A 24,494-nucleotide genomic window follows, 5' to 3' on the forward strand; every position below is an offset into this window, starting at 1 on the left:
CAAGAGGCTTATGGAATGGTGGCTATGTGCAATGCAGGTTGTAAACACTCACATGCCAGCGAGAAAATAGAATACAGTACTGTGGCACTGACATTCCTTGGCTGGTCAAAAATGGTGTTGTGCCAAGGAAGACCCATTACTATTAGAAATCAGGCATTAGTAACAGGGACACCACAGACTAGAAGATATCTGTGCCCCGTGCTGATGTAACATAGGGTACTGAAGTCATCCATACACTTGCCGCTCCCATTCAGAGAGAGTCCTTCTGGTCTGGATCTTTCTTACTGCTTCATCGGTCTCATGACTTCCTACTCTGCCCCCAAATGCAGGCAATGAGAAGGGTGAAGTAGAGGTCAGTCCATGAAATTTGGGATCAACACCCTTGATCTAGCCTGGGATCAAAGGATACAAGCTCCTAAGTGTCCAGTGATTCTAGTCCATCTAACTCCATAGGGAGAGGACAGAAGCAGTTTGGGTACCAAAGACTAGCTTTCAGGCTGAAGGGCCTCAGTCTCAGACAAGGTAGACCCATCTCAGCTGACCCAAAGACTCACCCTGAGTTCAATAATAAAAGGTTACAAGTTGGGTGACAAATGACTTGTGAAGTCCCGTGGCATCTGGACCAAAGGAGACTAATACAGACAGGCGTCAGCAGAGGAAACTCCACCACGCCCACCATGTATCGGTATCACTTCTCTAGGCTAAAGATCTAGAAGAAAAGGACGTGGCCTTGGCAAAATAGCAACTATTTATGTTAGCAAAAGAGCAACTCACTGAAGTCTGTTTTTCTCTCCCACATTCCTGTCCTTTGTTCCTCCCTGAGCAATATTTTCATACCACCTCTGCCTCCTCAGAATCCCTCACTTCTGGGCCCACTCAGGCCTCTCCTTCCCTGTCATGAAAGGACTGGCCCTCTACTGCTCTTCTCCCTGTTCCCTCGCGCGTTGGTAGAGTCAGGGACTCCGGAGTGTTCAGAGACGGCGTAAGCGCTCAGGCCACCTTCCCACCATTAGTCTCACCCGATTATCTCGACAAAGCTCTGCTACTGAAGCTAATTCACACTAAGGCGTAAATGCCTGACGATCCATCTTAGTGAGTTAACCCTCCGAGCAACACCGGCCGTTTTAGAGTAGCTACTGAAACGTGGCTCTTTACTATAGGAATTTCACTAGAGAGTAGCAAACGGATCAGTGATCGTCTCTGGTAAGTCTCTGGTTGGCTAGCCATCATGGAAGGTAGAAGAGGCCCTTTTCCGCTTCGAGGCAAGAGGCTTTCCTCGAGTCTCAAGATGACAGGAGCCCACGTTGCTCGTACATTGGGCTGGCCTTGAAGTGGCATTTCTAGAAGATAACTAACTCAAACTGACCGGACACAACTCTCTTTTCCAGAAGAGGCCTGTTTCTGAATTAAAAATAGAACAAAAATTAAGCACGTTTGTGCAAATGGGGTTAGATCCATTCTGTTAGGGCCTCGTTCACACTGGGTCTCTCCCCACTGCAATCAGAGCCCCAGCCTAACAAGCCACAGGTGTACACCACATGAGCGGCTGAAAATGTGATTGTAATGGGTGTGTTGACAGTTCAGTAGCCATAATCCATGCATCCCAAGGTGCACCTGTGCATCTGTCAGATCATCAGGCGCCGAGGGCTCGGCACACCGCCCCCACCCCGGGTAGCTGTAGAGCCATCTGAACAGCTGAGAAGCTCCATCAAGGAACCAGGACAAGGGTACGGAGGCAATGGACTCATTAGGAGCCCAAGAGAAGATAGGGCCCACCAGGAGGCCTGGGAAGGCTTAGCTGAGAGTACTTCTCACCCTCGCTTCCCCCCAGGTGTTAGACTGGGAGGGATGTCAAGCAGCACAGTGTTCTGGCCCCCAGGGCTCCCTGATTATTTAAAAGCCTTTTAGTGGCTTTCCTGTGGCATTTGGGTATTCAGCCCTTGTAGCGGGGTGCAGCTGTATCCCCAGCACGTGAACTCCCAGCTTCTGCAAGAGTCCCGTAAGGAGCTGAGAAATGACTTCTCACGGCGTCTTTTAAACTCTCAACTCCAAAAGTTTGGGGCCAGGAAGTGGGGAGAAGATGGTCAGAAGCAGACCATCGAGAATGGGTGTCTGCCCTCCTGATGAATGCCTCCCTCCCCCCGCAGTAATCCCGAGTACAAGGACACACCCATGGATATCGCACAGCTCCCCCACCTGCCGGAGAAGACTTCGGAATCTTCGGAGACGTCCGACTCAGAATCAGACTCTAAAGATACCTCAGGTATTACAGGTATTCCTCCTTCTCCATGTTCTGCGCTCACGGCTTGCCTGTCCGAACATGAGGGGTGGGCGGGGGCCCGAGGGCGGCCGGCGGAGCACAGCGACCCCTCCGTCGGATCCAGAGACATAGGTTGATACACGGACATCAAGTAGATACTGAGTCTCTCTCTGCACACGTGTGTGTGTGCGTTTGTGTACCACCACATACATCTGTGCACACATATATGTGCATATGTGTATACATATTGGTATCTACGTGCATATATAATGTCATGTTTAGGTATATATTTATACATCCCAACGTGTCCATATGTACACAAATATGCAGAGAGAGAGACTGATTGATTCAGCAATCACTCCACGTCAGCCCGGACCTCTTAGCTAGCTTTGGCCTCTTTACCAAGAGCAGTAGGCAGGGCTATCTGCGCTACCTCTACGACAGTCTCTGTCTTTGAGCCCCACGTATTCAAACCTTTACCAAGCTGGGGTTGAGCCTCCAAAGCAGGATACTTAATGGCATTGGTGATGACTCTTTGGAAAGCAGACTTTCTAGTAGTTCTTTGGGGCAAAAGGAAGTTAATTTAAAATTTTACTTTTCCTCCAATCCTCAACCCCCACTCCCACAGACACACTTAGAGCCGGCAAGCACAGAACTCACAGTATCTTACAGCTGCAAAGAATCCTAAGCCTCTTCTAACCCAACCTCTTCTACGGAAATGAAGTAGTTCCATGATTTGCCCAAGGTTCTAGTCCAGGCTGCCATCCAAAAGCATCACGGCAGAGCCATAAACTCAGCATCATCCCTAAATCTTCTGAGTTGTGTTACTGGGAAAATCTATTCTCCGTCTAACGTGCCAGATGGCTAGGGGTTCCCCCCACCACCACCTTCCATCCGTAGGGCACCTGCTCTCCAGGCTTGTAAGCCCATATCCCTCGACAAACCTTCAGGGAAGCGGAAGGAGGTGCAAAGCACAGAAGATTTTGACTGTTTTCCTATCCTAAACTGAATTCATATGAAAGTTCTTTACTAGGGCAGGAGTTCTAAAATAGACCGGCTCTGCTCCTTACTTATGTATCACATAGCAGGGAACAAAAAAGACAACAATTCCACGACCTGCCCCATGGAGCCTATATTCTAGTTGGGGGGAAGAGATCAAAGTAAATAAAAATAAGCACCATCTGATTCTCTGCATGGCTAAGCACGATAGAGAAAAATACCTTTAGGAATTAGGAGTGTGGTTTTCAATAATGAACAAATATTCACCAACGGAGGGTGCAGCCCTCTGTAGAAAGTCGCCTTGCATACCATCATTTTTCTATGTCACTAACCTCTTATTCCAGATTATTGACTCTGAGGCCCTGAATATTTTTGCAGGACTTCTCAAATGTTAATATGCCAAACGATCACCTGGGGATCTTGTTCAAATACAGAATCTGATTTAGCAGGCCTGGGTGAAAAGCGGGGATTGTGCATTTGTAACAAGCATCCAGGTGATGCCAAAGCTGCTGGTCTGCGGACCACACTTGGAGTAACGGCCCAGCTAATAGAGGGCCTAGAGACAGAGAGAGCGAGCCCAGGCTTTAGGTGACTAAGGTGGGGGAGCAGCTCAGGTGGGCCAACGCACCTCCGCAGCCCTGCCCCGTCCACCCCACCCTCCCCAATCCCCAGCAGGTGCGACGTGGGTCCTGCCCTGCTAATGTGGTGTCTTTTGTGTCTCCTGTCCCCGCCGCCACCTCCGGCCACTGGCCCCACGCAGAGGACAACGAGAATTCCAAGTCCGATGAGAAGGGTAATCAGTCCGAGAACAGCGAAGACCCGGACCCCGACCGGAAGAAGTCGGGCAACGCGTGCGACAACGACATGAACTGCAACGAGGACGGCCACAGCTCCAGCAACCCGGACAGCCGCGACAGCGACGACAGCTTCGAGCACTCGGACTTTGAGAACCCCAAGGCGGGCGAGGACGGCTTCGGCGCGCTGGGCCCCATGCAGATCAAGGTGGAGCGCTACGTGGAGAGCGAGTCGGACCTGCGGCTGCAGAACTGCGAGTCGCTCACGTCCGACAGCGCCAAGGACTCGGACAGCGCGGGCGAGGCGGGCGCGCAGGCCTCCAGCAAGCACCAGAAGCGCAAGAAGAGGCGGAAACGGCAGAAGGGCGGCAGCGCCAGCCGCCGGCGCCTGTCCAGCGCGTCGAGCCCTGGCGGCCTGGACGCGGGCCTCGTGGAGCCCCCGCGGCTGCTGTCGTCCCCCAACAGTGCCTCGGTGCTCAAGATCAAGACGGAGATCTCGGAACCCATCAACTTCGACAACGACAGCAGCATCTGGAACTACCCGCCCAACCGGGAGATCTCCAGGAACGAGTCTCCCTACAGCATGACCAAGCCCCCCAGCTCCGAGCACTTCCCGTCCCCGCAGGGCGGCGGGGGCGGCGGGGGGCTGCACGTGGCCATCCCCGACTCGGTCCTCACCCCGCCGGGCGCCGACGGCGCCGCCGCCCGCAAGACTCAGTTCGGCGCTTCGGCCAACGCCGCCTTGGCCCCCGTCGCCTCCGACCCGCTCTCGCCCCCGCTCTCGGCGTCCCCGCGGGACAAGCACCCCGGGGGCGGCGGCGGCGGCGGCGGCGGCGGCGGCGGCGGGGGTGGGGGCGGCGGCGGCGGCAGCGGCCCCAGCGCGTCCAACTCCTTGCTGTACACTGGGGACCTGGAGGCGCTGCAGAGGTTGCAGGCGGGCAACGTCGTGCTCCCGCTGGTGCACAGGGTGACGGGGACCCTGGCCGCCACCAGCACGGCCGCGCAGAGGGTCTACACCACCGGCACCATCCGCTACGCGCCCGCAGAGGTGACCCTGGCCATGCAGGGCAACCTGCTGCCCAACGCGCACGCTGTTAACTTCGTGGACGTTAACAGCCCCGGCTTCGGCCTCGACCCCAAGACGCCCATGGAGATGCTCTACCACCACGTGCACCGGCTCAACATGTCAGGACCCTTCGGCGGCGCCGTGAGCGCCGCCAGCCTGACGCAGATGCCCGCCGGCAACGTGTTCACCACGGCCGAGGGACTCTTCTCCACGCTGCCCTTCCCCGTCTACAGCAACGGCATCCACGCGGCACAGACTCTGGAGCGCAAGGAGGACTGAGGCGCCGCCCAGCGCGGGCCAGGGCTCCGCCCGGAGGCATCGTCGGCGTTTTCGTTTAGACCTTTTAATTCTAGCACTTTGAATTCGAGCAGGTCAGCGTCCTCTCTCAACACGACGGCCCCCGTCCCACCCCCCTCTTTCTTTAACTTGACTTATTCTTTCCTGTAAAGATATGTTTATTTTTTGCCTTCAGAGAGTCAGATGACCAGTTGCCTGCCATTTTGTCTTCTAAGATGTGTGTTGGGTTGTTTTGCTTTCCTTTGCATCTTTATTAAGATGTCTTTAATGTGTATATGCCTCTGCCATAGAATACTCAGTCTTGTGGTCAAGAGATTTCTCAAGTGACAACCATTGGGTTTCTTCATCAAGATCTTGATATGATCAAGATTGAAAGAGACAAGCAGAAACAATGTGCCCTGTTTGACTAAGTCAAATGAAATGGGGTGGTTTTTTTTGTTTTGGTTCCTAATTCCTTTAAAAAAAAAAAAATAGGGGGATAGTATTTTAGAATTTTATGCAGAATTTAATTCTTTTTATGGTTAAGATTTTAAGATTTTCTTACTTGCACATAAAAATAATTTGGGTTCTTAAACTTAATTTCTGGCCTGTGACTAGAATGTTTAAAAAAAAAAGTTGGACTAAATGTTAATTACTGAAACATTAACTTAATTTCTAAAACCATGGTGCTATCATTTATTAATCTGTAATGTCTTCATACAAAATGCAGCTCCTGGGCTGGGTTTTGGAAAAAATGTGTTCTGTCCTGGTCTGGAGTCCGCTGCTGCAGTCCCCTTGGTTAGTTAAGACAAAGCCCTCATTAACGTTTGCTGCAGGACTTAAAATTTTTTACCTCCCAACTAACAAACATAGCCTCACATTAAATTTAATGGGTCAGTAAAGCCCTTTTTAAAGGGGCTTTTGGAAAAACTCAATCAAACTGATTTGAGGAGCAGTTTAGATACATACTGCCTTTTGTTGAGCTGGATTTTTTTTCCTTTTCTCAGTCTAACTGAGGCTAATTTTTGCAACTTCAGTAACACTTCAGAGTAAAAGAAGGAAAAGATATTTAACATGTTTTTGATTTTTTTTTTTTTCTTCATTTCTTGCTAAAAAAAGGAAGGTTGTATTTTGGGGGACTGATTTGATTTGATGGCATTTTCTTTTCCCCTTTGGTTCTCTTATTTCTAGGTCGAAACCAGTACGGTTTAAAACTAAAGAATGGGTTAATAAGCTTCAAACAGATAACTGCAACTGAAAAACCGCACATTAAGTAAAAAAGAAAAAAAAAGAAAAAAAAAGAAAAAAACGAAAAAGAAAAAAAATCTCCTATTTTGTCTTTGTTGCCAGAAATCAGTGTAGTGTCAAACACTCCAAATGACTGTCAAGTATAAATTCTTCTTCCACTCCATCTTTGGCAGCTGTTTTTAAGGCATCTAATAACAGATGTGAGAACTGTAATGTGTGCAATGTGTACGTGTCCTTGGCTGTCAGTCCCATTGCAGTTTCAATGTGTGTTACTATATGCAGTATATACTAAGCTAATGTAGTTGTTTTGTCCTTTGTCTTCTCTGTGCTCTCTCTCTAGTCCGGAGTGGTCCAGTCCCATTCCTGCAGTCCTAGTGAATCAGTGATTCTTGGGGGTTAGTGAGTTTTGTGTGGTGGCCTTCCTCTGTAATGTCCACCCTATGCTGCTTCTACTGTCTGTGAATCCTCCGTTCCACTTTTTAAAACTGCTGTTGCTTTGCTGGTGTATATTCTCCCAACCTTTCCTTTCTTCCCCCCCCCCCAGTCTCCCCTTTTCCCTCCCTATCTCTCCTCCCCCCGCCCTTTCCCCTTCTCCAAAATCTTCTTCATTCTCAGAGATAAAAAGACTCTTAACTAGCTCAAGGTTAATGGAGCCATTTTTTCCCACAGTGGAGTTCTGGGTATGACTTTTTCTTCTGGAGTGCAACACAAAGCACTGAAGAATAATGCTCAGATATATTAAATAAATTGACGCCATATAGCCTCAGTTGTTAACATTCCCAGAGTCCCTTGTGCTCTACCTATATAAGCAGTGGGTGCTTTTCTTTGGTTTCCTTCCAGGTTGGCTATGGAGCAATATATAAAGCAATTACCAGTGAGACAGAAAATTATTTCAAAGGTCAACCAACATTTTTTAAAAACAAAAGGGGAGGGGATAATGGAATATAGAATTGTCATATATATTTGTTTATGTGTGCAATGCTAATATAGTAATTCGGCTGTCCTTTGAATATCACTGTGTTGAGTGGTTTCCTCTAGGACCTTTGATTCTGTGAGTTGGGCCCACATCACTGTGGAATAATAACTAAAAGAAGTGAAATGCCACAAATTTTAATAGTGAGCTTACTTGAAGGATATAAGTAGGTTTACAAGGTGAAGAAGGCCAGTCATGATATTTAAAGATTACTTTTGGAAGCTCTACTCTAGCTATCGAACAATCAAAGGAATGCACCTATCAGCTACAAAGAACAGCTAGACAGCTGTTTTGTTTTGTTTTGTTTTTCTTTTATAAATGTTTCTGTGTTGTGTCAAAATGATTTCTGGTGATTTAAACTAACAGATAATCACAGCTGCTGTCTAAATCCATAGTGTTTAAAATTACAAAATGAAAAAAAAACACTTCATTACCTGTGAAGACTGTGTCTGTGTTTTTAACTATTTCTTGTACAAATATATGAAAACTTTTATGAGGAGACTGGTGCCAAGTAGCTGAATAATGGGGAAAGGGATATTCTGTTCGTAAAAATCTTAGCAGTGTTACCAACTCTACAGTATATATAAAAAAAAAAAAATTAAAACGTTACAAAGCGACAGCTATGGTATATTTGTTTTGTGTGAAGCTAACCGGACCTAACTTCCTGAGTGCCTGGCTTATTTTGAAACATTTTTTTTCATTGACCATTGATAATGCTGCAAATCAGAAATGTACATACTTCATTTACAACAGGGTTCTTTTTATACTTTTGTAGATTCTCATACATGTCACATACATGGTTGTCTTTATGTAACTTAATTTTTTCATCCGCAGGTGCCATTTTCATAATAAACTTCTCTTGGATTTGTTACTATCTGGCATCATTTCTTTTACATGTAACCATCCTAACTAATGAATGCTGGTAGTATTTGTTTAAGCAGGTACCTTGGTCATTACTCTTGATTTTTTTTAAAAAAAGCTAAAAAAAAAAAAGATACATCTGTATTTTTTGCTAGTTTTGGAAAAAAAAAAATGCATAGCTCGTGTCGTGATGAGGCTGACAAGGCACAGATTAAGATGCTAATCCAAATACTACACCAAACTTGCAACCATCCTAAATTTTCAGCTACCCCAACTCATTGTCATACTGAGCATTATTATGCACATTATCAAAGCTGAACAATGGGCCTGCACGTTAACCACTATGGGAAGTGTGCATTTTTTCTTGATTAATGCACAGTACGTGATGACAGTTTTCATACATTAATCATTGAAAATGCACTCGATATTTTCATTTATTACAATCTATAACGTATAACCAACCGTTCCATTGCTTCTATCTTCTCTTTACACTAAACATGTATTTTCTTTCTCCAGACGGAGTAAGTCCTGGTTGTGCTGTGCTCTTGGTTAGGTGAGCGCGCAGCATGCAGCCGGTCACGTTTGAAGGCAGGTCAGCTGGCTAACAAAAAAAGAAAGAAAACTTCGGCTTGCTCTCTCTCAGAGAAGGATACAGATGGGTCACATGTTAATTCTGTGCTCTCCAGAAAATGAAGAGAGAGGAACAGGTTGAGCTGAAGCAAAAGGCAAACACTTTTGTCCCAGAGCCACCAACTGTAGTAAATGTCATTCCCTAGTTTACGTCTTCAGTGACATTTGCCAATTTGAGGGTGCTTTTTACTAACGGAGGCTTGCGTCAGACCAGCAGATGCGGAAATGTGGTTATGGTTGTGGGGCCCTAGATTTCTCTACAGTGCCCTCTAAAGGTCCTTGAAATAAACACTTGAAAACTGGAAATAGGGAGAAGGTAATTAAGAACACCGGGTTGGGTTCTCCCAACACTTATCCAAAATTGCTCTTTCTCTTTCGCTCTGGAGAGTCAGAAGAATAGAGTAAGTCAAAACATTGCTGAAGCTGGAAACTCGATCCCGAACAGAGTGCTGAAGCCAGCCTCCCCAAGGCATTCGGTCTAGTAGGCGCTGCTGACGCTGGCCCTTAGTGGTGGCCTCCAGAACCTTCCATAGGGGAGGGTCTGCAGAGGCAGAGGGGCAATTATAGGAGCATGGCACTAGGGCTGACCCTCTGTCGGCTGACGGCAATGTCAGTTGGCCTTAACACTTTATTCCTGGACACAGGGCTGCAGCCCTGTGATCTCGAGGTGGCGGCGATGAGAGTTGAAGAGCACCAGCTGGCCAGGGGTGGATGCAATGAAATCGGCACAGCATCTGGAGCTTCTGCAGTAGAAGTAGTGGAAATCCTGGATTCTTACCCAAGCTCAAGCCTCCCTTAGTATCAGCAAGTGCCCTGTCCTTTATTTGTACCCATCAATGCTAAAATACATCACTAATGAAATAAAAAAACCTCTTGGGGCCCAAAAGAGAGCAAGCGAGCTCTGGGCTCAGACCCACGGACAGTCAGGAAGCCCTGTCACCACCCCGGGCACGGGGCTGGAAGCCAAGCCAGGGCCCGGAGCTCCCAGAGGCACAGGACCTCTCCCTTGCCAGGCTGGCAGCCAGGCAATGTGTCGAGGCTCCAGAGTGCAGGTCATGGACAGAACAGGCATCTGCGGCCAGCTCTCTGTACCCTGCCTCTTTGCTTTCCCAGCCCATGCTGAGACTCGTTTATTTGGCAATAAAGAACAAGAAAAAAAAAATCTCAAAAAAGGCAGCAGGTGGGACAAGAGGGAAGCTATGCATCGGTTGAGCATAAAGAAACTGATTTTAGTCCTTGTGGACCGGAATTCTGACCCCTCTTGGCCTACTCCTAGACAAAGCCTATTTATACTGAGCACATTCAAAACAATTTGAAGTCAACCTGGCCTATGCACTACATCGAAGGTAAGAGATAATGTATACTGTCAAGCCTAGAAAATAGTCTGTTCAGGCTAGGAAGAGGATTATCCAGGTTCAAAAAGTAGAAAGAGTGGAGGACTTAGGAGAGAAAGAAAAATAACCTTTGCCAATACTTCATATCATGTAGTGACAAAAGGCAAACCCTGTTCTTGAGAATAATTCCCAAAGAATGACAACAACTAGCAGGCTTACGAGACAACTCTGGTGGCTAAGGTAAGTGATCAACCTTCGCTGCTCCTGCTTTCCTAAGAAATCATTATAAAGAAGGGGGCACTGACCTGGTAAACCCCCCACAAGCAGAAATGATGGTGTTCACCTTCATGTCCCCCCTTTGTGTCTAGCTCAGTGATTCACCAATAGTCTTTGCTCAGAGGACATGTAAAAAGAAGGAGAAGGAGAAGAAGGAGAGAGAGAGAGAGAAGAGAGAAAAAGAAAAAGGAAGGAAGAAAAGACAAGGAAGAAAGGGATGAAGAGAAAGGAGAGAAAAGGAAAGGAAAGGAGGGGAGGGGAAGGGAAGGGAAGGAGGGAAGGAGGGAGGGGGAGGGAGGGAGGGAGAGAAGGAGGGAGGGAGGGAAGGAGGGAGGGAGGGAAGGAGGGATGGAGGGAGGGGAGGGGGAAAAAGAGGAAGGAAGGAAGGAAGGAAAAAGAGAGAAAGAAAGAGAAAGAAAGAAAAAGAAAGAAAGAAAGAAAGAAAGAAAGAAAGAGAAAGAAAGAAAAAGGGAGAAAGAAAGAAGGAAGAAAAAATGAAACACGACTTGTCAAGAGGCAGAGATTCCACTAGAAATGTCCATGTGGTAATGGCAGGATAGCTTGAGTTTCTATCAAGGAAGGAATAGCAAAATGGACAAAGCAACAAGTTTGTTCATTCCTGCCTCCTGGGTAGTCCATACGGCTGGCATAGAGTTGGCCATCAATAAATGTTGCCTGGGGGATGTGTGTACGTGTCCATAGCACAATCTATTCTGTATACAGCAATAAATTAGGCAAATCAAATAGAGAGGGGAATTAGAAGAAAGAGCCCAAGCAGTTGCTAACTTAGTAAGCCTTGACATCATATGCCCTGGACAGCTAAGTAAATGGATCTTAGATCCTCAAGTAGGTACTATTTAATAACAAATCCTCCTGACATGATGAGCTGTAAACTCAGGCATCATCCAGAGGATCTTAGCAACTCTCATGTAGAAATCACGTCTCCTTAATTCTAGTGGTGAGGGTCTTTCTAGCCTACTAGCAGACAGTTGTAACACTTAGAGGATGCTGAGCTGAAATCTTACCTCTGGAGTTCAGTGGAGCCCTCTGCTATCTGAGTGGCCTTCAAATATGTGAAGGTGGGCATCAGTGTTCGGTAACTCTCTAGGCTGCCACCTGTTCTTCCAGCTCTTCGTCCAGTGGCTCTGTGGCAGATGCCTTCACTAGCATGGCACTCGCATCTGGGCATACCAGAATTTGTCAGGGCCCCTGTACTGCTTTCCTAGGGCTGCCTTCTTACCACAAACTGAGTGCCTGGAAACAAATCTATTCCCTCACAGCTCTGGAGGATAGAAGCCTGACTTCAAGGTGCCAGCATGGTTGGTTCCTTCTGGCAGGCTCTGAGGGAGAATCTATTCCTAGCTTCAAGCAGTGACCAGCAATCCTTGGCACCCCGACTTGTAGATTCATCACTCTGATCTCTGTGTCTGTCATCACAGGGCCATCTGCCCTCTCTGTGTCTCTATGTCTTCAAATGGCATTCTCCCCAGTGTGCTTCTCCTCTTCAATAAGGATACCAGTTGTTGGATTATGGGCCCACCCTACTCCAGTATGACTGCACCTTCACTAATTTCATCCACATACTTTATTATGAGAAGGAAATGTAATTAGTACTGAGGTACAACTTTAACTTTTTCGAGGATTTAATTCAACCTGTAAGAGGTCTTATTAAAATATGGCACTTGGGGCCAATCATAGATCTCCAGGTGTAATCTGGTACCAACCCAGGACAGAAGTCCCATTACATCTCTTGCTCATGACTCTGAGCTCTTTTTTGAGGGCGGGGGGGGTGTAAATTTTTTTTAAGTAATCTCTACACCCAACATAGGGCTTGATGTCACAACCCCAAGATCGAGAGTTGTATGCTCTACCGACTGAGCCAGTCAGGCGCCCCAGGACTCTGAGCTCTTAATTAAAACAGCCTGAGAGGTCAGTCACTTCTTAGCAGCCAGATCAAATTGTTATCTCATTTTGAGCCTCTCTAGTCAACCAGAATAACTCGGGTTTTTCACAAACGTTTGTTAAGGTAAGTCTCCCACCTCCTGTATGTGTATGACCCTCACGTAATGCTGGCATGAGCTTAGGTGGAAAGCAGTTTGAGGAGAGAGGTTCACTAGTTCAGTAGGCACGGAAGGTGAGCAAGAGCCTGTCCCTGTGAAAACACATCTCTCGTTCTCATTGTACTTTACATGCTCTCTGAGACCACTTCACCCAGCCCTGCTGGAGAGGTGAGCCTGGCCCCCTGGGGTCTCTGAAAGCTTCCTGGCACACAATACATCCACAACAAAGAGTCCCTGTGAGCTGAGGCAGGGAAAAACCAACCATGAGAAGGAAATAGGCAAAACTGGACAAACTACTATATCAGCCCTTCTATGGGGGCAGAATGGGGTTAGGGATGCCAAGACTCCCGATAAGTATGAGTAAAATCATCCACTCATAATTCAAGAAGGAATCATGAGGCCAAACTCATCAACTCTCTGAAAATGACTGGGCCTCCTTTTGTCTCCCTTTGTCCCCTTGTATGGATCAAAATCAAAGAGATTAGTGTAAGATTGTCCTATACTTTTCTGGAGATAAAGCACAGTTGTTTTCATTTTTCTGTTCGTCTCTCCCTATTTGGTATCATGAGATCCACCAATAGGAGCGACTCAGATAACATTCCTATGTTGAATTTTTCTAGAAAAGTAAAATTAGTTTCAGTTTTTTAAATTTATGCAAACTATTAAAGCTACTTTAAAAAAAAAAAAAAGAAGCAGAGGGTAAGGAGGTGGCTCTTCCTTGTACTGAAGGAGTTTTCAGATTTATAGCGGAAGTGTCAGAAACAGGATGTAATATCCATGTGACCCCCCCACACCTCCCCCAAACAAAACCATTATACCCTTGATGAATTATTGACTTTAGAGTTTTATCTGTGCCATGAATAATCACAAACTTGGGAGTCTCAGGGCACAGTTCATAAACAAATAATTATATCACAATGATAATTTTTCAGGAATTACAACATCAATCATGGCCATGTTATTATCAAGTACATTTTCTGGTTGCCTCTATTTATCAAACCCTCCTCCCTCTCCACCCTTCCACACCACACAAGCAAAACTCATCACCAGATTGCCTCTTATTTACACATCACTCAAAGCAGGACATAGCAGGCATACACAAAATGGGCCAAGCCGGCGTTTATGAGAGATGAGTTTTCATTAAGAAAGTTTAAATTAAATGCATTGAGAAAGATGGAGGGGGGAGAGAATTAATTATTCCAGACTCCCCCAAAGAAGTGTCTCGGAAGAGATCTTATTCAGGAGATAAAAACAGACACAAGGTTTATTCTATTATTCCATTTCGGGCAATACTAATAAAGAAAAAGGAGTTCATCTCTGAAAGCCGAGGAAAGAGCAGCAGTACAACAGTGTGTCCTCTCTTTTAAATGATGGCCGCCCGTGTGTAGACAGCTCGGGCCGTCCTCCAGCTTCCTCCCTCCGGTGGGAGAGGTGAGCGAGGTGGGTGCAGAACTTGGAAAGGGCGTCCATACCTTGCCTGAGTGTGTATACACATCAGGGCTCCGGCTGCTCAGGATGTTTGAGTCTGATCTAAAGCACTCCACGAGAAGGTAGACTCTACCAGACTCTACCAGAAGGTTAACATTTCCAAACACAGTAACAGTACAAAAAGCATCTCCAACTACTTTACTTTGTTGTTTAACATCACTGAAGGTCATAGGCCCACTTCTTGGATAACCCGTTCATCTCACGATTCAAAAGAAAAACCAATGATTAGCGAAGCAACAGAGGAAGTACCCTCTCAAGATAAAAGTTGTACATAATACAGGGTTATGTACAAATCCATAATACAGTGGGGCTTGCCATTAACTCCTCGTGCAAGAGAACTTTCTCACCAGTCTCTGTTCCTAACTGGCAAGCAAAACAAGAAATCCCCAGTAGGGAGATTCTCCCCAGTAGGGAGATACCAACCCAAGCCTCTGAGACGTCCAAGTCCCCCGGTAACATTGCACTCTTGAGGACAGCCCTTGGGTATGTTTGGCCTGATCTTAGATCAGATTCTCCTCTTCTTGACATCAAAATGTGTCTAAGAAAAGGTAGTGCTAGTGCCCAGCAGTGAGCACCATGAACTGGGGTAGGCTACACTGTTGGCATAGTTGAACTGGATCCAGTCTGATCAGCCCCAAACCCCACCATCCAGGCGACCGGCTAAGCACCTCAAGGCTTCAAGGACCCTGGACCATTTCATCTATAACTCAACTGCCCTCTCTACTGCTCTCGTTTTAAAATCTGCCAGTCTCTTGAATGTACCTGGACTATTGTTAAGTCACTCTGCCTCGAGATCTTGACAAACAAACTCATTAAAAGGAGAGAAAGTGGAATCGAAAAGCAACAGACACAACTCTGAGTCCATGGCCCTGTAAAAGTTCTAAACATCCCCCTCAAAACCTTTCTCGCATAATAGGACGCCATCTTCCCAAGCAGGCCAAATCTCTCCTCCCCCTTCCTCCCCCCACACACAGGCCCCAACTCTAGTGCTTGGCCCACCCTTTTGCCAGCCCAGCCCCCTTCCTCCCTCCAGGCCTTTGGCCTGCCTCCCTCCCTCCTGCACCACAAGAGCTCCTCTGGGGTCCGGTTTATTTGTTCCTGTGGGGCAATTTGACCTCTCTTGGCTATCCTTCTCCCTCCTCCCCACCCATCGCCCCCCTCAGCCTGATGAGGCCCTCAAGCCAGCCAATAAATTGAAGGCCCTTTGAGGAAGTCTACCCTTTTTTTGAGAAAGCTGGGGAGGGGCCAAGTGTGAATTCTTAACATTTTAATTTGGGGATCACCTGTGAAGGCCGCCCCCCCCCCTGCCCCCCGTAGAGCTGGGCAACAGGGAGGGAAAAGCAATAAGGAAGCTCCCTTAAGCCCTAAGTTCATCACCCGCTCCAGGGCAAGCCCTAGCTGTGGACACGGGTCCAGTGCTCCTGGCAGGAGGAGCTTCCGTCGGTTCATACTGATTCACCCAGGAGGCCTCGGTCCCAGGCACAAATTCACAAACATCAGCAGACAGCTCGGCTTTGGAGTCACACGGAAGAATACAAGATGTCTAACCATTAAAAGGACTTTTTTCCCCAAAATACACATCTAACTGCTCTTTCCTTGATAGCATTTTCCAGGATGAGGACATTAGCAATTTTTTTTTTTCTCATTTTTAACATTTGGAATACATTCAAAGGAAGCTCAGATTTTTCCTTCCCTTTCGTATTTACGCCTTACTTCCCTACACACTACTCTGGATATTTACATAGAGTTGCCCAAGTTAGAGACATTTTCCCCGACATTGATTAATCTATAATTCTTTGAAGTCAGGAAGCACTACTATCTCCACTTTACAGATGTAGAAACTAAGACACAGAGGTTAATGATGCCCAGAGGTCAAACAGCCAGTCAATTGCGCAAGTGGGTTTTAAACAGAAGCTCCCGTTTCTGCTCTTAGGCTGAATTCAAGTTTGTTCTTAGTCATCTGCCCTCTTCCCATCAGAGCCGCCTCTGACGTCTGGCCCACTCTAACTTTGCCGGGAGGCCCTTAATATGCTTCTTGAAAGACCAATGCTTTCCTTGCCTACTGTCAGCATTTACCCTCTTCGTATTTATGCCTTTGCACATAAATAAATGATGCTTCCTTTCGGGAGTGTTTGGCAATGGTTTCGCATTGCTACACGGTCCTATTATTTTCTTAATTGTTTACAATACACAGAAGCCCTGTAGTTCTGCCTAAGCCTAGAGTCTCACGTTTTGCCTCATTTCCGGCAGTTGCCCTACAATTAATTTAGTGAGAATCTGTCCAAACCAAGCCAGGAATATAAAGATGAATAAAATATTACCCTCTGCCCTTAAGTTGTTCACAAAGCACAGAGGGAGACAAATGTAAAAGTTAATCATTCCAACAGTATGACAAAGTGATGCGGCAGACATACAGACCACGTGTTAGGGGTGCCCCGAGTAATGGCAAGTAACTCAGGCTAGGAGGGCGGAGAAGCCTCCCAGGAGGAGATGATGCTTAAACCAAGCCTTGAAAGACAAGTAGGAATGAATCATGGGTGCTAGAGGAAGGGGGTTTCCTGGAAGACATCGTCAGTATCATGGAGGCAAGACAAAGCTTGCAAATAATTCACTATGCTGGAGTATGGCCACATCTAGGGACATGTGTAGACGTGGAAATAGGTCAGCCGACAAGTCCATGAAATGGGTTTAGCCCAAGCTTTGCTAAGCCAAGCCCTGTGCCCTCATGCAGGGCTGCATCCTCCCAATGGAAGGGGTACCTTGTTCTCACAGAAAGGCACGTTCCACTCTCTGAGCCCTCCTTCTGCCTCTACTGGGCTGCGTGTGCCCCGAGGGAATGGGGGGAGGCGACATTTTTTGTTCATACAAAAGAACCATGTAGACAAGCTGCAGCCCAGCTAGGGAGCTACCCTGAATGTTATGCCAAGGAGTCTGAATGGCATCCTATAGGCAACAGGACATTTAGAGGATTTTATTCAGAGAAGTAACATAATAGAGTTTTTGTATTGGAAAGGTCACTCTGATGGCAGTTTGAAGGACAGCCCGGATTAAATAGAAGCAGTTAGGAGGTGCTTGTAGTAATATCCCATGTGATAAAGGATGAGGGCCTGGGCGACGGCAAGGTGGGGGGTGGGTGGGAGGAAAGGAGTGGATTTGAGGGCCTCAAGGAAGAGGTTTTAGTGACAGGTTAGATACGGAGAGAAATAATGGAAAGAAAGGAGTGAGAGAGGACTCCCAGGTCCCTGGCTTGGGTAGATGGCTGGCATTTACCAAGACGGAGAATACGGGAGAAAGGAAAGGTTTAAGAGAATGAACAAGTAGGAGGAGTTAAGGAACTCCATTCTGGACGTAGTAAGTTGTAAGTTCTTATGGGGAATCCTGGTAGACATGTCCAGTGAGCCATTGGAAAATAGTTCTAGATTTCTGGAAAGAAATCTGTTTTAAAAATACAGCATCAGAGACATCAGCACTTAGACAGTAGGAGCAGCCATCAGTCCAGGGGCCACTGCCTAGGAAAACAGATAGAGGATGAATGAAGGGCCAAGAATGGAGTGCTAGGGGGTGTCAAAGGAGTGATCAGAGGAATACGAACCCTTGACAGAAACTGGGAAAGTAAGAGGCCAGAAGGGCAAAGGGAAGTGTGTCACAGCGATCAGAGAAGAAAATGATTTCAAAAAGACCAGAAGAATCAACATTACCCAATGCTGCACAAAAGTTAGGTAAGGACTCAAGTGCCAAATGGTTTTGGCCAATAATGACAGCAAATGATGGTTACCCTTTCCAGAAATTTGACAATGAAGGAAATGAAAAAGGAAAGCTTCATTCCAAGGAACAGCCTGATATTTGACACTGATTGGTATGTTCTTCCTTCAAAAAACGGTAATTCTGTCACCATTCATTTCAAATGGGTACTGAACAAGGGGACTTGAGGCAAAGCCTTACCCCATGGAATCTACCCTGTCCCCTTCTTCCTGTGTGCACCGCACGGGTTCACCCTACAGCCTAGGCTCTGGACCAAACACTGCGATCACAGAAGACACTGCACGTGCCCAGATCAAACACACTGGGTGCTATGTGTGTCCCTGCACTCTTACCAACAGCTGTCCCCAGGGAAATTGACTTTGTGTGGCATGACTTCTCGGATAATTCACAGTGGTTCTTGTGTGATAGTTTTTATTTTTTAAAAAGATACCTCATTCCAAGAAAGAGAGAGTAATGAAGTATATAACTGAGGCTTTATTCCATACAGAAAGAGTCCGTTTGCTCCCAAACCTGCATGAGACTGGGGGTTGAGTTATATGGAATCATCATCCCCGGTTAAGCCACTATCGCCAAATACCATTGTAACAAACACTGTCGGTTGACTACCCAAAATCCATTCACCTTTTTCTCTTTGTTAACACAGCCCAAAACTTTGGGTAGGCACAGTGCTGCCCAGAATAAAATATTGTACTTCCTAGCCTCCCTTGCAGCTAGATAGAGCCATATGCCAAAGTTCTAGCTAGTGAGATCCGAGCAAGGATGGGAAATTCCAAGCAAGCTGATACTCTAGAATGGCACCTTTCTGTTTCTATCTTTCCTCCTCATTCTAGACTGTAACTCAGCATAACAACTGGAGCTCTGGCAGCCATATTGGATCATGAAGTGACCTTAAAGATGGAAGGCGTGGACTAGGTTAAAGGAGAACTTAGCTCTTTGAGGACCATACCATGCTATGGTATCGAACTATCTGAACTATCTGAACCATGGACTATCTGGACATCTTTCACATGAAACTGAATAATCTATCTTGTTTACACCATGTCATCAGAGAGCTTATTTGGCTACTGAATTCAACTCTTAACTGATGAACTGACTATTCATCCCTAAAGCAACCTCCTTAGTTCTTTCCTAAAGACCATCTTTTAACCTGCATTGCTCCTTACACATTCCAGCACAAAGATGGGAAAGCATGAGAAATCAAATGCGGGAAAAGCTAGAAGCTTCAATATCATAGGGAGATGCAATGAGGTCCTTTAAATGTTTGGCAAACAGCTGACAAGTGAGGATTCCAGCTAACTCCATATACCCAAAGACAGAAAGAATCCCAGAGGGAAGTGGAAGTACTTCACAGTCAAAAACAGAACCAATTCGGGCAGCACAGGCAATACATGGACCTTCTCTATCCCATTTGTTGCAAGGTGATGTCTTCTATGAAACCACTTATCTCAGAGGCATCGTCTGAACTGTTCTTCAACACCAAACATGTTGGACACAGCTCCAGGAAAAAGTCAAGAGGCCTCTGAAACAAACAACTCAGAGAACCAGTCAAGAGCTTCCCCAAATGAACTTTACCGTCAGAGGACAGTGAGAAGGTTTATGGCAACATTGATGAGTGGCATGGATGGAATTGGGAAAACTTCTTAATGGAAGCTGGACTAGTAATGAGAACCCAACGTGGTACTGCTGGACTAGTAATGAGAACCCGACGTGGTACTACTCAGTAGCCACCAGTTATCTGGAGACTCGGCACACTCCCAGCTGAGGGCTTTGAACATCGCCCAATGTGAGCAAATGGAAACTGAGACTTATACAAAGAAAACATCAAGTCACCACAAGAAGATAATCACAGATACCATCTACCCACGCCAGGCACTCTGGTCCACACTTTACAGACATCCTCTGTTGCAACCTCCTGACCCAGAAATGGTAGGTGCTATTGTTATCTTGACCTTACAGATTGAGAAGCCGAGATTCGGAGAAGTGGGGTGACTCATTCAAACTCTCATAACTATTAAGTGGTGGAACCAGGTCTCCCTGGTTCCAAAGCTTGATTTTTGTTTAACCATTTTGTTATGGGCTTCTTTTGCCCCTTGGTGTGCAAGAAGATCTGGGGGAGAAAATTGTTCCTGAAAGCCAGAGCACTTATTTTTTTCTTTTAAAGGCTTTGTGAAAACAGAGATCTTAAGACAAAAAATAATAATAAAATGTTACTAAAAAAGTAATTTCTTGATAATGATGTTTGATTCACCAGAAATTTTAAAAAACTGACATTTATATTCCTACATAATGCAGTCTAAACTTTTATAAAGCGCAAAATTTCCAAACTACAAACTCGTATCTACAATTACGTTGAAGACTTAAAACATACCTCTCTTACAAACTGCTAGAACAAGGAGGAATAAAAAAATAAACACTGTATCAATAATTTGAACAAGGTTTATAAATCTGACCTAATGTGCATATATAGAACACAGCACTCAATTGAAATATTGAACCTTTCGAATTCACACAGAACACTTATAAAGCTGACCATATGCTGGGCTTTAGCAAGCCTCAACCAATGTCTAAGGATTGAAATGGTCAGATTCAATATGCTCTCTCACCATAACGAAATTAGGCAAGATATAAATAATAAAAAATAACTAGAAAATCACCCTATGTTTGGAAATTAAGAAAAACCCATAAAGGAGGCATCATGATGGAAACTAGAAAATAACTGATCAATAACGACAATACTTTATATCAAAACGTGTAAGATTCAGCTACAGCATTACTTACAGGGAAATATATAGCCCTATAAACATGTATTAGAAAAGAAAAATAATTGAAAATGAATGTCAAGCATCCCTATCAAGAAGTTAAGGAAATAAATTGTCAACAAAATGAAAAGGCAGCCTACTGAATGGGAAAAAAATGTTTGCAAATCATCTATCTGATAAGGGGTTAATATCCAAAATATATAAAGAACTCCCAGAATTCAGTATCAAATATAAATATATGTGTATTTAAATATATAAAGAAAATATATTTAAATATATAAAGCAAAAATAATAATCCTATTAAGATGAACAGAGGACCTGAATGGACATTTTTCCAAAGAAGATATCCAGATGACCAACACATACATGAAAAGGTGCTCAACATCACTCATCGTCAGGGAAATGCAAAATCAAATCACAATGAGACATTACCTCACACCTGTTAGACTGCCTGTTATAAAAAAGACAGGAAATAACAAGTGTTGGCGAGGATGTGGAGAAAAGAGAACCCTTGTGCAGTGCTGGGGGAAAGGTAAATTGGCACAGCCACTAGAAAACAGTATGGAGGCTCCTCAAGAAATTAAAAATAAAAATCTTTTCAATCTTTAAAACACGGAGCTCATAGAAATACAGAACATAGATCGATGATTGCCAGAGACTGGGGCAGAAGTTGGCGGGGGGGGGGGGGGGGTGCGGGGTAGAGCTGAAGGTGATCAAAAGGCACAAACTTTCAGTTAGAAGATAAATTCTGAGGATGTAATGTAAAGCATGGCAACTATACTTGACAATTCTATGGTGCTTATTTGAAAGTTGCTAAGTGAATAGATCTTAAAAGTGCTCATCACAAGAAAAAAAGTTGTAACAATGTGAAGTGATGAATGTTAACTAAGTTTATTGTGGTTATCATTTCGGCATATATATGTATATCAAATCATTATGTTATATACCGCAAACTAATACAATGTTACATGTCAATTATATCTCAATAAAACGGGATGATGGGGGCAGAATATTCAAAAGGAATCACCACAAAACAATACCCAGTATTGGACTAAGAGTCAGGAAACAGAGATAGCTCTCTTGTTCTGTGACCTGCTACAGGTCACTTCACCTCACTGGAGTCCAATTGTCTTACCTCCAGAGTAAGGTAAGTTTGGACAAGATGATTCGTAAGGCCCATAAAGGAAAACTTCTCTTATCTGACCTCCACCTAACCAGCTGCAATACGGATACGCCACATTCCTGGCAGCTGATCCCCAGGGCATGCTGCATTCTTACCTTCGCTGAGCTCTGGGTGAGACGGTCAATGACCATTTCCTGCTTTCTGAGAGTCAGCAGTGTAATCAAACTCATTGTGCTTGTTATAGAAACAATGTATTTTATTTAATTCTATATAAATATTCAAATATGAGGATGAGGAGAAAGCAAATGGTTGTTTCTATGAGAATGAGTTATATAAAGAGGATTTCACAAAGGAGAGTCACTGTAAAATTTTGATGTGAAGGACTATAAAACATGAAGGAGAAAAAATATAATTCTAGACGGATTCTGCTTTCAGATTGTATCAGAAACCTCTTTAAATTTGCACTTCTCTTTAAATAAACTAAAATTTGGACAATGGAGATGATACGTTTCAATGGTATTTGTGCAAGAAAAATGATGCTGAACTATAATTGGTAGACTTGCACTAAATAAAAAAAAAATTTTTTTTTTTAGCCTGGAATCTATATCAAAATGTAAAAACATTTAGATTTCTTAATTTAATATGAAATGTTATAGGTATATATGTATTGGGTTTTCTATGGTTTTTTGGTAAAGTAAGTTCCACACTCCATCCAACTTTTTGACTAAGCTATCTGTCTTGATTTTGTTAGATAACAAGGCTTCTTCCCTATTTTGTAACTGGGATTGTGTTTATGCAAAATAAACACAGTGGTTGTTAAGCATTTTTGGTAAGGCCCCAGCCTTCAATATACTCTCCCTCTCAGCCTTCTGAAATGGCCCAAATGTTATCTCTTCAACCCTCTCTTCTGTGCTTTTTATCACATTATCTGGCTTTTCAAAAGAACTGGTCAATCTGAAATAAGCAAGACCACAAGGACAAGCATTTCAAATGCCCACACAAATCAACAAGAGAGCAGCTTCACCTTTGGGCTCTCCCCAAACATCTAGGCCCCATACTAGCCCCATTGTTTCACGAAGTAACCTTTGGCTTCCACTAACAGCCTCAGTACCATTAGGTTGGACAGGAAAGTTGTCAAAGAGCATTATACTTCAAATGAGGAGAGATAGGCCCACAACATTAAAATGACCTTCCCAAGTGACCTTTGCAAGATTATTTCAAGAAACTGTCTTGGTTTCCCCATGTCTCTCTTCTTGTTTCAAAACAATGAAGACAAATGAGATCCCAAAAAAAGTTTTTCATAAATTTTCTCCAGCAGTATTTAAATTTTTAATTGGTCTTAACACATTTTAATACAGATGAATTAACCAAACATGGAAGTTTGTTCAACATAGAAATAAACAGAGAGGGGTAGATGATGGAAACAATCATTTATATAGAAGGCTGACTCACCCTTGTCAATGTCCAGGGGAGATCAGACCCCAAAATACTGACTCATACTAACTGAAATGCACAGAAGACCTAGGAAGGCAGCAGGCTGGCAATATATTAGAGTGAGAAATAGAATTGTCACCCAGACTGGAATTATTCAGGTTGGCATAACAATCTCCTTTTCTCCCTATAGTCAGGCAAAACCAAATGGTAATCAGAAGCCACTCGTTACCATGAGAAATCACTGTGAAAGACTCAGAAATATTTAAAATCGGTATATTTTCTGCATTCTCTCTCTCTCTACATGAGCAGACCTTCACAAGAACCAGAAAATTGCCACGAGGACATGAAGTCAGAAAGGGGGGAGTCAGAGGAAACTCATGTTTTAACATCAGGCTCACAAGAGGGACCCTCTATGCCTTTGGGATTGGAATTTCTGAAAGTCTGATTACTGGTGAATTCTCCCACTCCCAGGGACAGAGCTGGTCTGGGATAAAAGAAAAGGGATCCTTGGTGATTCTCTTTTTTCTGTGCTTCCCACAGCTGACCAAGCCCTCTGCTCCAGACACACTGCTTCTGTAAGTCTGTTAATACATTTACACATGCAGGTAAGAGTGCCATCTTGCAAGCCTGGACACCAACCTGCCTCTTCTAGAGGACTCTACACCTCTCTCCTCACCTCCATCAGCACTGCCTTTGCCCTTCCCGCACTTCTCAGTTCTAGGAGAGCTACTATAGCCACCAAGAACCAGCCACCTTGACCTCGTCTTACAGAGGACACAAATCTGTCTGAAATACAGGTTTAAGAATGATTCCTGGTTTGATTTTGATGTTCCTAAATCTTTACTAATTCTGTCAGTTCCCTTCCCAGATGAACAAATCTGGATGTCTCAAAACACAATTCCTTAATTTATCAAACAAAAAGAGGGCTTTCCTATTCATCAGAAATTGCTCTTTTAATACATTTTATTCCCACTTTCAAATGAACATCATTCAATATTCATGTGTTGAAATAATTTTAAGTAACTTACATTTTAGTCCTACAGAGTCATATACAACTTTACTGTAACTCAGGTGTCTTGTTATCCCCTCCTCATCTTCAAGTTTCTTCAAATAAAATTGCATTTAAACCAAAGTAATCGTGAGCCATGTAG

General features: G+C 44.7%; 1 protein-coding gene across 6 annotated transcripts in view; it reads left to right on the forward strand.

Annotated features, from left to right (window-relative positions):
- NPAS3 (neuronal PAS domain protein 3) overlaps nt 1-8,490 on the forward strand; it is an 839,760-nt gene extending 831,270 nt beyond the window's left edge. For 5 of the 6 annotated variants that reach the window (XM_078053550.1, XM_078053551.1, XM_078053552.1 and 2 more), the window contains 2 exons: nt 2,148-2,272; nt 4,020-8,490. In XM_078053550.1, coding sequence (XP_077909676.1) covers nt 2,148-2,272; nt 4,020-5,398 — 1,504 coding nt within the window. In that variant the 3' untranslated portion in view covers nt 5,399-8,490. The remainder of the gene's footprint in view (nt 1-2,147; nt 2,273-4,019) is intronic. The other variant, XM_078053553.1, reaches the window with a different exon arrangement.
- The last annotated feature ends 16,004 nt before the right edge of the window (nt 8,491-24,494 follow it).

Source organism: Halichoerus grypus, chromosome 8 (assembly GCF_964656455.1).
Source record: "Halichoerus grypus chromosome 8, mHalGry1.hap1.1, whole genome shotgun sequence".
Taxonomy (NCBI): Eukaryota; Metazoa; Chordata; class Mammalia; order Carnivora; family Phocidae; genus Halichoerus; species Halichoerus grypus.